This window comes from Pygocentrus nattereri, chromosome 5 (assembly GCF_015220715.1).
Source record: "Pygocentrus nattereri isolate fPygNat1 chromosome 5, fPygNat1.pri, whole genome shotgun sequence".
NCBI lineage: Eukaryota > Metazoa > Chordata > Actinopteri > Characiformes > Serrasalmidae > Pygocentrus > Pygocentrus nattereri.
The window spans coordinates 48,955,294-48,969,774 of record NC_051215.1 but is presented as its reverse complement, the minus strand read 5'-3'; the positions used below and the strand labels follow the sequence as shown (position 1 = coordinate 48,969,774).

The 14,481-nt window shown below is 43.1% G+C and overlaps 1 protein-coding gene across 4 annotated transcripts in view; it reads left to right on the top strand.

Annotated features, from left to right (window-relative positions):
* The window catches only part of cntln (centlein, centrosomal protein), a 162,919-nt gene that overhangs the window by 2,058 nt on the left and 146,380 nt on the right, over positions 1-14,481 (top strand). For all 4 annotated transcript variants that reach the window (XM_037538265.1, XM_037538264.1, XM_037538263.1 and 1 more), the window contains exons 2-3: positions 1,919-2,006; positions 8,744-8,832. In XM_037538265.1, coding sequence (XP_037394162.1) covers positions 8,770-8,832 — 63 coding nt within the window. In that variant the 5' untranslated portion in view covers positions 1,919-2,006; positions 8,744-8,769. The remainder of the gene's footprint in view (positions 1-1,918; positions 2,007-8,743; positions 8,833-14,481) is intronic.

Sequence of the window (14,481 nt, the reverse complement as noted above, 5' to 3'; positions counted from 1 at the left end):
TCAGTATAACGAAACACTATGGGGCGACTTTTCCAGTGCAGTAATAAAATATGCATAGTAAACAGTGCAAAGACAAAAGACAGTAAAAGACAGACAGAATGTGCAGTCAGTAGGTACAGGTGTTGACCGTAGACAAGATGTGCGTAGACAGGTGTTATAGGTGTATTGGATGTATAGACACTTAGTGCACAGTCAGATATTCAAGTGTATCGGGTATCTAGACAGAAATGTGCTGGTGAACTCCAGTACCATACAGTAAATGCAGAAGTGCGATTTGTAAAAAGATGTAAACAGTGATCTGTATATAAAGTGTACAGTGCAGGTACAGAGTAGCAGCATAATGTCCAGGTAACATCTTAAGTAAACAGTTACAGTATAAATATATAAATATACTAGAAATAAGGCTTAGCCAGAGATTAAGTGTACAGCATACAGTCCTCTGAGCTGGTGGAGCTCAGTGTGTAGTGTGCTGGGTGGTCAGTAGTGAGCTGGTGGAGCTCAGTGTGTAGCGTGCTGACTGGTCGGTAGTGTGCTGGGTGGTCAGTAGTGAGCTGGTGGAGCTCAGTGTGTAGTGTGCTGGGTGGTCAGTAGTGAGCTGGTGGAGCTCAGTGTGTAGTGTGCTGGGTGGTCGGTAGTGAGCTGGTGGAGCTCAGTGTGAAGTGTGCTGGGTGGTCGGTAGTGAGCTGGTGGACCTTATTGTGTAGTGTGCTGGGTGGTCAGTAGTGAGCTGGTGGAGCTCAGTGTGTAGTGTGCTGGGTGGTCGGTAGTGAGCTGGTGGAGCTCAGCGTGTAGCGTGCTGGGTGGTCGGCAGTGAGCTGGTGGAGCTCAGTGTGTAGTGTGCTGGGTGGTCAGTAGTGAGCTGGTGGAGCTCAGTGTGTAGTGTGCTGGGTGGTTGGTAGTGAGCTGGTGGAGCTCAGCGTGTAGCGTGCTGGGTGGTCGGTAGTGAGCTGGTGGAGCTCAGCGTGTAGCGTGCTGGGTGGTCGGTAGTATGCTGGGTGGTCGGCAGTGAGCTGGTGGAGCTCAGCGTGTAGCGTGCTGACTGGTCGGTAGTGTGCTGGGTGGTCAGTAGTGAGCTGGTGGATCTCAGTGTGTAGTGTGCTGGGTGGTCAGTAGTGAGCTGGTGGAGCTCAGTGTGAAGTGTGCTGGGTGGTCGGTAGTGAGCTGGTGGACCTTATTGTGTAGTGTGCTGGGTGGTCAGTAGTGAGCTGGTGGAGCTCAGTGTGTAGTGTGCTGGGTGGTCGGTAGTGAGCTGGTGGAGCTCAGTGTGAAGTGTGCTGGGTGGTCGGCAGTGAGCTGGTGGACCTTATTGTGTAGTGTGCTGGGTGGTCAGTAGTGAGCTGGTGGAGCTCAGTGTGTAGTGTGCTGGGTGGTCAGTAGTGAGCTGGTGGAGCTCAGCGTGTAGCGTGCTGGGTGGTCGGCAGTGAGCTGGTGGAGCTCAGTGTGTAGTGTGCTGGGTGGTCGGCAGTGAGCTGGTGGAGCTCAGTGTGTAGTGTGCTGGGTGGTCGGCAGTGAGCTGGTGGAGCTCAGTGTGTAGCGTGCTGGGTGGTCGGTAGTGAGCTGGTGGAGCTCAGTGTGTAGTGTGCTGGGTGGTCGGCAGTGAGCTGGTGGAGCTCAGTGTGTAGTGTGCTGGGTGGTCGGCAGTGAGCTGGTGGAGCTCAGTGTGTAGCGTGCTGGGTGGTCGGTAGTGAGCTGGTGGAGCTCAGTGTGTAGTGTGCTGGGTGGAATTACACAAGCTGTGTGTGCGCAGTTGAATGCCTGTGTAAGAAGTGGCTGAATTCAGGTGTTACAGTTACTAACTTCAGTTTTATTTAGCAGGAGAAACGGTGCAGCTGTATTGTTATTGAGATGAGTGTTGAAAAGTCCATCAATAAGCTTATTGACACTTTGGGCTAATTTCTGACATCACTCTCCTCCTCAGATCAGTCATGGACTCCAAAGAGAGGGAGCGGGTGTTGCTTCTCGAGGAAGAAGTTAAGAGCCTGTCGGAAGAGCTGGTCCAGTGCCAGGTAAAGAAAATCTCCTGACCCTGAAGGTTATTTCTGTGTGCAGTGCACATTTAGACGCACACGAGAAGTCCTGAGAAGTCCACAGCATACAGAAAAGCACTTTCTATCCCGGCTTTCTGTACACTGAGATTTATTCACCTTATCAGAGTTCCCAGACTTTTTCATGCCATGCCAGGATCCACATGTGCAGGTTCATTTAGAGTTATTGTGTGATGCCCTGCCCTTGTGGGGAAAAACAAAACACTTTCTCATGATAAAAAAACAGAAGAATTGATAAGCAGAGTGTTTTGTAGACGCTGAGCTATTGTCCTAATAAATTTGACATTTCTCTGTATTACTAATCCAGATAGATTCAGTCACAGTTTCTGCCTTTTACAAATTTCAGCATCAGGTCACAGTTCCCATATCTGTGTGTTCCTACTCGAAATTGTTTTGACAGTCTAGCTACAAACAGATTCAGATTCAGATTCCTTTATTGATCCCAGGAGGAAAATGCAGTTGTTACAGTTGCAGCCATTTATGTAAAAATAAACACTTTACTAATAATTTAAGACAATATAGAGAATTTACAGTATGTACACCAGATTTAAGGACTTAAGAATATAGTAAGGTGGCGGTGATTGTGATAGTAATGTGAAACATCAGGAATAAAGCCGTTACAATTATTTATCCATCCATCCATCCATCCATCCATTTTCTAAGCCGCTTCTCCGTCAGGGTCGCGGGGGGAAGCTGGAGCCTATCCCAGCAGTCTTCGGGCGGAAGGCAGGATACACCCTGGACAGGTCGCCAGTCCATCGCAGGGCAGACAGACAGACACAGACAGTCACTCACACCTAGGGGCAATTTAGCACGTCCAATTGACCTGACTGCATGTCTTTGGACTGTGGGAGGAAACCGGAGAACCCGGAGGAACCCCACGCAGACACGGGGAGAACATGCAAACTCCACACAGAGAGGACCCCGGTCGCCCGGCCGGGGAATCGAACCCAGGCCCTCCTCGCTGTGAGGCGACAGCGCTACCCACCACGCCACCGTGCCGCCCACAATTATTTAAATTATTTAAATTAAGTTAGTGTCCCTCTGAGTTATTACACACACAATTGTTATTATTGCACATGTGAACAGAAACAAAAGATAATAATAAAAAACAGTGATTTTCTGGATGTTGGTGTGTTTGTTTAACCATCTCCAAGCCTCTCCTCCTCGAGGAAGTCCAGTATTATATGTAGTTAAAAAGCAGCTCCTGGTTTGACCAATCAGTGCTCAGTAAATTGACCTCATGATGTCATTGATGATATTAACGAGTCTCTGTGGCGGCTGTGAAGGTGTCCAGGAAAAATATGGACCCAAGAAATTCTTGTTACTTTCTATTGTTTTTATGTTTATTTGAATTATGAATACGATTTTATTGTACATTGTGATAAACTCACTGATGAGGTCAGCTGTTTAAAAATTTGCTTAGATGCCTAAAACTTTCACACAGTGCTGTGTGTACATTAAATAACATTTACAATAACATAAAATAAAAAACAAACATATAAACAAAAATACAAACAAATCCGACTGACATAAAATAAAAGAAGCAGAATTACTGTTAGAAATGCTGATCTGTGCGTCGCTCTCATGAAGGTTCTCCATTTATATAATAGTGAGTGACGAGTAAACAATGACATCACATATGCAAATAACTAAACAGAACTTACCTGTAAGATTTTGATTTTAGGAGCAGCAAACGTTCAAATCTTTTCATGTTATTTGTAACTAGACTGTCAAAACAAACAAATGACTCTACAGGATGCTGTGTAGAAAATAGCGTTTTGGCAACCAGTGAATTCCAGATATTTTCATTTTATCATATGAGGCAGAAGTTTCTAATCCAGTTGACAGGACCCTGAAATTTAGAGCAGTTTTTGGTTGACGCACCTGAGCCAGGTAACTGAAGATACTGTAAGATTCTTATTACTTGACTTAATTGTTTAATGAGCTGGAATACAACACACAGTGTAACCTGAGGTTCTACGTCTCTCACTGTTTAAGGCACCAGTACCTGGCTAATGTTTGTTTAACCTTAATTTGTTTGCCCAGATTTATTAAGTAATGTTTGTTGTTACACACAGAAAGATATGAGTCATGTTTAAGATGAACTTGTCTTGATTTTCAGCATTGCAGGACTTGTTGAATCGTTCTGAACCTTAATACACATCGGCATGACGTGATGTTGATCTAGAGATATTAAGGAGTTTGGAGGTGACCAATTACACTCACCAGCCACTTTATTAGGTACACCTTGCTAGTAAAAGGTTGGACCCCCTTTTGCCTTCAGAACTGCCTTAATGGTTATTTGAGTTACTGCTGCCTTTCTATCATCTGGAACCAGTCTGCCCGTTCTCCTCTGACCTCTCACATCAACAAGGCATTTTCGTCCACACAACTGACCGCTCACTGGACATTTCCTCTTTTTCGGACCGTTCTCTGTGAACCCTAGAGATGGTTGTGCGTGAAAATCCCAGCAGATCAGCAGTTTCTGAAATACTCAGACCAGCCCGTCTGGCACCAACAACCACGCCACGTTCAAAGCCCCTTAAACCCCCTTTCTTCCCCGTTCTGATGCTCGGTCTGCACTTCAGCAAGTCGTCTTGACCACCTCTACACGCCTCAATGCGCTGAGTTGCTGCCGTGTGATTGGCTGATTAGATATTTGTGTTAACGAGCAACTGAACACCTAATAAAGTGGCCGGTGAGTGTATGTGCTGCTTCAGGTTCTTGGTTTGAGTCAACGTGACTGGGAAATCATAACACACTTTTCTTCCATACTGTGACGTTCCGTGAGGTCCAAAAGTCTGACACATTAAAATCCAGGATTTTATCCTTTTTTTCGTTTAAACCCGAAAATAAACGGCAAAAAAGAAAACGAAATGAAACAAGGTCAGAAAAAGAAAAGCTGTGGCATTTAAAATGAGATTCAACCCCATTTCCAAATAACTTCAGATGTAAGCAAATTTGTGACTCTTCCATTGAAGCTTGTGATTAGATGACGCTCGAGGATTTGATGTGCTCAGAAACTTTTACACTAAGTTATTAAGTTATGGAGCCCATTCTCACTCACACTGCCATTTAAACCAAAGGGCTGACATACCAAATATTAAGAAATTCATAAAATAACTGAACTGTTGGTACCAAACCACTCTGACTTTGTTTATGTAGTTCAGCCGTTGCATTTTGAATTGGTGGAAATTCCCTTTTAAGGGCACATTTCTCTCTGCAGCTTTTCCAGTGACAAACCCCCCCCCAAAGACCTGCATATAACTATTATTAATGTATAAAGCTTGGTACTCTTGTCCACTTGACTGCCATTAATGGCAAAATGGTTGAAGTGGACCAGTGATTTATCAGAGATTTATGGTATTACGTTATTAATATCTGGCTAAATACCAATATGCTGTGAGTGCACTCATCCAGTTCACTTTCATGGTCGGCCTTTTAAGATAAATAATTAATTGATAAGACTGAGTTTCCCTGTGTGTCTTCAGATATCTGGGCTGTAAAACCTCTGCGATGCAGATGAGGCGGCCGTGCAGACCTGAGATTAAACGCCGCTGAAGAGACCACCTATTTGAAGTCTGACTGACTTTTTTTTTTTCTTCTTTAAATTTGTCATTAAACTTATTGAAGGCCTGAGTTAGATCTCTATTTCCACAATATCAATGCGCTCTCTACTTTGTATGTTCAGCCGATGGTCTACCAAGGTCTGCCTGCACCATTTATTAAATAATTGATTAGACAATTTTGAATAAGATTTAAAATTCATGTACTAATTGGAGACCAGCGGACTCCTGGGGGAATTGTGACTTTTATCTTATGATGATGTGGACATAATTTAACAGAAATTTTTATTTTAAGTCGATTTGGTATAATTCTGTCTTTTTAATGTCAGAAAATGTAGTTTTTAGATGTCTCTCATTAAATGTAATGTAGCTTAAAAATATTTGAAAGCCTTTTTTTTTGCGCTAGACAATTTGAATTGGAAATTTTTCAGGCATGCCTCTCATGACTGTCTCTGTCATCACTTTTCACATTTTCTTCCTTGAAGTAGCCAGCGAGCTGAATTGCGTCTCTCCGTCATTCTCTCTGCTGGTCTGCGTCTGTCAGTTCGCTGTTCTTTCCCCTCGTTCGTTACAGCTCAGTTAAGGAAAACTCCCTTCATCTTCACTGTGTGTCCAAAAGTCTTGTTCTGAAATCAAGGCTGCTAATATTGGGTTTGTCCCTCTCTGCTCCCATAACAGCGTCTACTCTTTTGGGAAGGCTTTACACTAGATCTTGGAATGTTGCTATGAGGAGTTGATTGTATTCAGCCACATTAGCATTAGTTAATCACAACCACTTCCTCAGTACAGGTGGCGGCCAAAAACTTGACACGTCCTACCGAAGTCTGACTATGCGATTATGCTCTGAATAGAGTAGCAAAGTGTAAACATTAATTCTGTATTTTGTTTTGTGAAACAGTGAGGAGAACGTGTTGTCCTACCTTGAAAATCACTGCCTGCTTTTAGCTTTAGTGCTCAGTGCACAGCGTGATCTTTTGAATGAAACGGCTTAATAATCAAAGAATTTCACAAATTTGCTTACATCTGAAGTTATTTGGAAATGGGGTTGAATCTCATTTTAAATGCCACAGCTTTTCTTTTTCTGACCTTGTTTCATTTCGTTTTCTTTTTTAAACGAAAAAAGGATAAAATCCTGGATTTTAATGTGTCAGACTTTTGGACCTCACGTTACGTCACAGTATGGAAGAAAAGTGTGTTATGATTTCCCAGTCACGTTGACTCAAACCAAGAACCTGAAGCAGCACATACACTCACCGGCCACTTTATTAGGTGTTCAGTTGCTCGTTAACACAAATAGCTGATCAGCCAATCACACGGCAGCAACTCAGTGCATTTAGGCGTGTAGAGTTGGTCAAGACAACCTGCTGAAGTGCAGACCGAGCATCAGAACGGGGAAGAAAGGGGATTTAAGGGGCTTTGAACGTGGCGTGGTTGTTGGTGCCAGACGGGCTGGTCTGAGTATTTCAGAAACTGCTGATCTGCTGGGATTTTCACGCTCAACCATCTCTAGGGTTCACAGAGAACGGTCCGAAAAAGAGGAAATATCCAGTGAGCGGTCAGTTGTGTGGACGAAAATGCCTTGTTGATGTGAGAGGTCAGAGGAGAATGGGCAGACTGGTTCCAGATGATAGAAAGGCAACAGGAACTCAAATAACCAACCAGAATCTCTGAGGAACGTTTCCAACACCTTGTTGAAAGTGTGACACGAAGAATTAAGACAGTTCTGAAGGCAAAAGGGGTCCAGCCTTTTACTAGCAAGGTGTACCTCTATAAAGTGGCCAGTGAGTGTGTATACATTGTAGGCTTTGTCAGTACATGATGGTCTCTTCAAATATGCAGTGTGAGTCACCAAAGTTCTTTAGGATCGTACAGTGTATGTCTGACATTCAACTACAGCTCAACCAGCCAAACAAAAGACTCAGAGAAGACATAAAACTTTATGCTCATCGGATGCGCGAGCCTCTGATGTGATTCCAGCTGTCAGTGAGCTGCGGAGACTGTTGTTGAAAGACTTTTGAGGAGAGAAACGTCAGCTGTACGGAAGCGCCTTTCTGATGTGAAACGAAACTCACTCTTCTCCACTGCAGCACCATTTAATGCAAGATACCATTAAAAAATAAAGCATAGCTACCTATTGGAGCTCATTTAAAAATAGCTAGATTTTAGTGATTTAACACTTGGATACATTGCACTAATTTACACTAACAAAACAAAACAAAAAATACTCATACTCGACCTGAAAACAGCGGTAGAGGTGCTTCCCTAATATTAACACTTTAACTTATATGCAATACAAAGTTTTAGGCATCTGAGAAAATTAGCATTTATTAACATAAAACAAAAGTAATTTAATATTACAGTAAATACAATAACAGTCAAGTTTTTCTATGTCATTGTGTTCATTTAACCATTTCCAAACCTCCTCGTAAAAGCCTGGAATTAATTGTGCTCATCATCCAACGCCTGGTTTGGCTCATCAGTGTTCAGCTGATGGGATTTAACAAATCCATGTGATGGCCGGGGGCATCAAGTACAGCTCTAAAACCAAACTTTGCTGAAAAAAAACTACTTTTCTGAAAATAAAAACAATTGTGATGCTTTTCCCCCCCGTTTCATTTCTGTTCGTTCCCATTTATTTAAAAGAAAAATGCAAGCGCGCTTATTGGCAAGATAAATAAATACAGCTTTAAATAATGGGACTAGATTCCTGTAAATTTTCCTCAGTTCTGTATATAGAAATGTGCACTACCATTCAAAAGTTTAATTTATACGTTAGGTTATGTTTTTTCAAATTATAATACGTTTGAATACCTAACTGCATTAAAGTGTTTTGTGCATAAAGTATTTTAGGACCAACAATTTATCGCTGTAGTAAGTGATGAGTACCATATGTCTTTTTTTGACTGTCCGATTTGAATACCACTTTTGGGAAATACAAATTGACCTTCTGGAAGTTCATTTTATTAACGTTGCTCAGATGTTCTACAGCATTCTCAGCCTTGAACTATATATATTTATATAAAAAATTGCTGATGACACTAGAGTGGTGTGATCAGTTGGAGAGGCACCCATACTTCTTAAAGATTATATTGTGAACCTTTTTCTTTTTTCTTTTTTGGTTCTAAACAGGCAGATAAGGAGTTTGTGTGGTCGCTATGGAAGCGCCTCCAGGTGGCCAATCCAGACCTAACTCAGGCTGTGAGTTTGGTGGTGGAACGGTAAGTTAGATTGTCCTGTCACTTGCATTGGGAAATGGTCGTATCGGGTATTGGTGTGTGTGTTTATGTATATATATATGTATATATAAGTCATAAATCTGGCAGCTCTAGGTTATTAGCTGGGTGCTTCAGAGCCTCCAGTTCTCTTTGGTGAAAGACAGAATGAAACAGTCCAATAAAAACAAGCCAAGTCAGTTTTTTTTTAACTGCAAGCTTAAATATCGGCCGATGCTGATATATTGCGTGTTATCAGTACCGCCCAACCCTACCTGTCACTCTGTTTTCATTCAGCCAGCATTTTTCACCACAGCAACTGTTTTTCTTCAACAGGCAACAATTGAATCATTATGCTCCGTGTGTTAAGTCTCAGGCTTGAGAGCCGCGCCTCTGAAGAATTCTCAGGCCTACGGGTCTGAGGCCTGAAATCCCCAGCTTGCGCTGTGTGTGCTGTGCTGGTGGGCATGGGGGAGTTCCGCAGGGGTGTGTATGAGGTCCTGTGCCGTTTCGTTGGGGTTATGAGGGAATGGAGAGCAGATGCCGCTCTAAGCCCTCTTATCCTTTGCAGATTTGCCCCAGCCACGGAAGCGCTCTAATGAAAATGCACCCGTTCTCTTCCCATCCTACACTGTGGAAAAAAAGCCCCGGCAAGCGCCCTTCTTTACGGGATAAACAGTAGATTTAAGATGACTAAGATGACCCGCAGAGGGGGTGAGGCGAGCTCCAGCAATGGCATGGGAACTTGTTGGAGAGAAAGAACCAGCAGCCTCAGTTTTTTTTATGATTGGCGTGCATGTAACTCGCCCAGTACGTCCTTCAGAAAAGTCTGAAGTTGCACTGAAGAGACTTTTTTCTGTTGAAAAGCACATCCACACCGTATTTTAAACAGTATTGCTGTGGGTTATAGGGACAAATTAGCACTAATTCAGAAGTTTTTGTCTGCGTTGTAAACATTTTAAAGCAAATGTTTGTCAAAAAAATATATATTTACACAATTTGACCTTGGCACAAATGTCGCCGGTCATGCAAAAGTAGCTGAAGCTTCTTTAATTGCTAATGAAATCAGTGTCATTACTAGGATCTTATGTGAGGTCTAATGGCCTCATTATGCATCAAGTACCTTTAATAATAAAAATTTATTTTTTTTTTATTTTAGCGCTGATACCTTGATACTGGCGCTTATATACAGTATTGGTTCTGACGCTTACATGTGCGCCAGTAGATGGAGCTTAACTGGAGCAGGCAACTTGTCTGTGGAGTTATTTCAAGCTTGAGACAAACAGCTGTAAAAATTCTCATTGCAAAATCTGCAGTGCCAGTGTTTCAAGGAGTGCACAACCAGCAAAGATGACAGTGCATTAAATTTAATTAAGCATTTAAAGATCAACCATGACAGAAAGCACAGTGACTTTTCATTTGAATGAAACTATTTAAATAAGGAGTTGTCCAACCAATAAATGCCATTCTTTCAAGTTCATGTTTTTTTTTTAGTTGTGACACAGAGCATTACTTTTACCAAAATAGAGTATTCAGAAGGGGAATGGTTTAAATATCAGTATTGACATATATATATATATAACGCATAGGTGAGGTAGAGTTAATATTGATACTCAGCATCGGCAGGTACTCCAGGGTCATAAAGACATTAAGGGGGCTGTCGCACCTTATGGACGGTGCAATTGCTCCGCTTTCATTACCAGTAGTTATGCCACTGCGTGGAAGCTTGTGCTGCGTTCATGATAACTGGGAGCTTCTTATTTTCCACTTCAAAGCATTCACCCAACTTTAACTGTGTGAAGGCAGAAGAAATTGGATGCTCACAGTAAGCTATTGATTGTCTGCTGAGTGCATACAAAGGCTCTTAAGAAGCTTTTACACTGAAATGTAAGAGTTGTTTGATTAGTGTGTTGTTTATCTTAAAAGATGCACACGATGCCATTTCACCATTAAAACAGTTTTGGAAAAAAAAATCAAGGTAGTGCAGTTTGATCTAAAATCTTGCGCAGAACAACTTGACCTGTCATGTATTCCTTTGTATTTAGTGATGTCTCAGTGTTTCCCCACACAGAGTCTGTACTTGGGTGTCCCCCGAAGTCTACCGACAGCATAAGTATGTTTCACCCTATGTTTTTATTTTGTTATTATTAACAAGGGAACACTGTGTGTAACATTAGACGCAGTAACAGCTGATTGTGTTTCAGCATGTCCTTGGCTCAGTGCTGTACTTAAGTAAAAAAACCTCGCATTACAAAATTACAGCACACATGCCGTAATTGAATACTCAAAAAAATAAATAAATAAATAAATCCCACTTGGAAGTAGGAAACTTTCAGTTCTAACTGGTACGATCACAGTACCAGGCTGAAGTGGCACCAATTCAGTTTTTTCCCCTCAGTGTAAAACAGATCTGATGTTTTCAGAGCTGTGTGGACACGCAGATCTGATCTTATCAGACTGAAGTGGATTTTTTTTTCTTCTTGAATGTGACACAGATCTAATGTTTACAGAGATCTGTAGACCGGCAAATCTCATGCTTTAAAATTGGATCTGAGCCTGTGTGGTCCAAGATTGGATGTATGTCCAATTTGTGGCCATGCAACCTTAATGAGAATGCTCAGGTCCCCCTCACGGCATCGTGTAGCATTAATGTAGCCCCAGTACCTAACTTGAAGGTTAGTGCCAGTGAACATTGGAAAAGCAATACATCTACGCAGGAAGGCTTGCTTTGCTGGTTGGTTTCTTTGCTAGTCAATAACACACGTGGTTCATTTGTGTGACTTGTGATGGGATGTGTGCGTGCGAGTCAGTTCAGGACCAGGTTAATTCACACTAATGACAGATTTGAGTCAATTAGGCTACATTCACATTACCAGCCTCACTGCTCAATTCAGATTTTTTTACTCTGATCTGATCTGCGTTCTTTTAAGGTCGCATGGCTATGAATTGGGTACGCGTCTGATCCGGCGGCACGTGAAAATGGTTTGTAATTGAAAAGATCAGATCTGAGTCTCCACGCAAATCTGGAAACCTCTGTGTCACATAAAGGTGGAAAAATCTTATTTGTGCCACTTCAGCCTGGTAATGTGAACGTAGCCTTACCTACATGAATGTGAACCGTTACGTTAGGAAGATCGAGTCTAAGCAAAAAATCTGATTTGAGCAGTGACGTTTGTAATGTGAAGGTAGCACATGTGGTCCTAGATGGGATACATATCTGACTTGTTGCCACGTGAACTTAATGAGAACAGGGATTTGTTTCTTTTCACTGCACACGAAGGTCGCCGGTTTGATCACAAGAGCCGACGGCACATGCCTGAGGTGTCCTTGAGCAAGACACCTAACCCCCAACTGCTCCCCAGGCGCCGTGGACAGGGCTGCCCACCACTCCGGGCAAGTGTGCTCACTGCCCCCTAGTGTGTGTGTGCTCACTAGTGTGTGTGTGGTGTTTCACTTCATGGATGGGTTAAATGCGGAGGTGAAATTTCCCCGTTGTGGGACTAATAAGGGTCACTTAATCCTTAATCCTTAATGCTCTGTTATTCAGTATTAACGTGGCAGCAGGACTAACCTAAAGTAAGTGCCAGTTAATGTGAAAGCAATGCATCTGACCCTTTTCTCCTTCGTCTTGCTCTAGTAATGAACTGCGGAGAGACTGTTAAGAGCAAGTTGTCTTTGTGGCAAAGTTGTGTTTAGTTTGTTTGTTGCTCATGATACATGTGTTTGCATGTGGGTCGTTCCAGAACAGAGGTTTATTCACAGTAATGACAGATTTGAGTCACTTACCTTAAAGAAAGTGAACCCAGGACTGATTCCGGGCTTATTTTGGGGCAGTCGTGGGCTGGAGGTTAGGGAGCTGGCCCTGTGACCGGAATGTTGCCGGTTCGATCCCCAGGCCGACAGTCCATGACTGAGGTGTCCTTGAGCAAGACACCTAACCCCCAACTGCTTCCCGGGCACCGTGGATAGGGCTGCCCACCGCTCCGGGCAAGTGTGCTCACTGCCCCCTAGTGTGTGTGTGTTCACTAGTGTGTATGTGGTGGTTCACTTCACGGATGGGTTAAATGCGGAGGTGGAATTTCCCCGGTTGTGGGATCAAAAAAGTATCACTTACTTACTTACTTACTTTAGGGTAGAGCTCTTTATCGCTGGTTTGCTTTCATGCATAAGAGTTCTATCCAAACCGTGAATCAGTTGTGCAATTCCACACGTCACGTTTGTCTGTACAGGTTTGCAAAACGGTAGGCTGGAATGCTCTTGCTGTTGCCTTCTGTTGGGAGCAGCTGCCATGAGTAATCACTGAAACCTGAAACTTAAGCAATCATGGGAAGGGAAAAGACTCGCATTAACGTTGTGGTTATCAGCCGTGTCGACTCTGGAAAGTCCACCACCCTCGGCCATCTGATCTACATCTATGGAGGCATCGACAAGCGAACCATTGAGGAGTTTGGAAACTTTGAGACAATCAAGTAACACATCACCATCATTTATGTCCCTGGACACAGTGACATCATCAATGACAGGATCACTGGTACCCCACAGGTGAGAAGTGTCTGTCGGCAGCCATGCACTCTCAGCCTGGCATGGGCATGCTCCGCCAGCCTATTGACGACGTCAGTGCTCGCTCTGCCACAACAGCGTTTTTGTCGGTTTTATGAGGAAAACCGTGAACCACGTACTGCTGGGCAGTAAGTTACACTGAATGTATATCAACATTGCCATATCAATAATAAGGTAATTAAATATAGAAACTTGCCAAATAAAACCTACCACGACGATAAGACATGCATGCTGGGTTTATTCACAGAAAAACAAAACCGCTGAAACTCATGAAAGCCATGCTGACCACGATTTATCAACATTCGTAATATCAAAAATATTGATTGAAATAGAACTTAAGTACTCTAGGAGGTTGTCAACGTAGTGCAGGTTACTTTTGCTGTCTCGTCAATGTTGTCGCAACCTCCTAGAAAGTTGTCAGACAACGTTTATAACTTTCTTAGGAATTGCATTGCGGACGACATCGTGGGCACCAACACAGTACATTGTCACAACGTAACTGTTTGAAGGGCCGTAAAAACCTGATGGCTTCCAATGGGAATTGGCTTGATGGTTGCCGTTAGAGGCCGTTAGGAAATGATCAAATGTATGTGGGATCAGTTCTAAAACACCTGATTAAACGATCAGAATCCTGAGATATCCTCCCGTAAGGAAACACAGAAAACCATTAACGACTACTGAAAACCACCAGAAACCGACAGACATTTTTAATGGGTTATATGATCTTTTTCGTCAAAAAAGGGACATTAAATGTCACTCTAGCCGAGTTATGGATGAAAAATGGCTTAAGTGATGATCTCGCTAAGCAGCAGCCAAAAGTCACTGTGCTGTTGGGCTGCTTCTGCCATTGTGGCAGAGAGTGCATGTGTGGCGTCACTGGGGCTGAGAGCGCATGTCTGCAGCCAGACTCTATTGCCACAGGCTGACTGCACTGTGCTGATTCTTGCTGATGGCACTCATGAGTTTGTGGCTGGTATCTCCAGACCAATGAGCATGCCCTCCTGGCTTTCACCCTGGGAGCGAAGCGGCTTCTCGTTGGAGTCAACCAGATGGATTCCACTGACAAGCCCCTCTGTCTGTTTGTGCAGGATGACT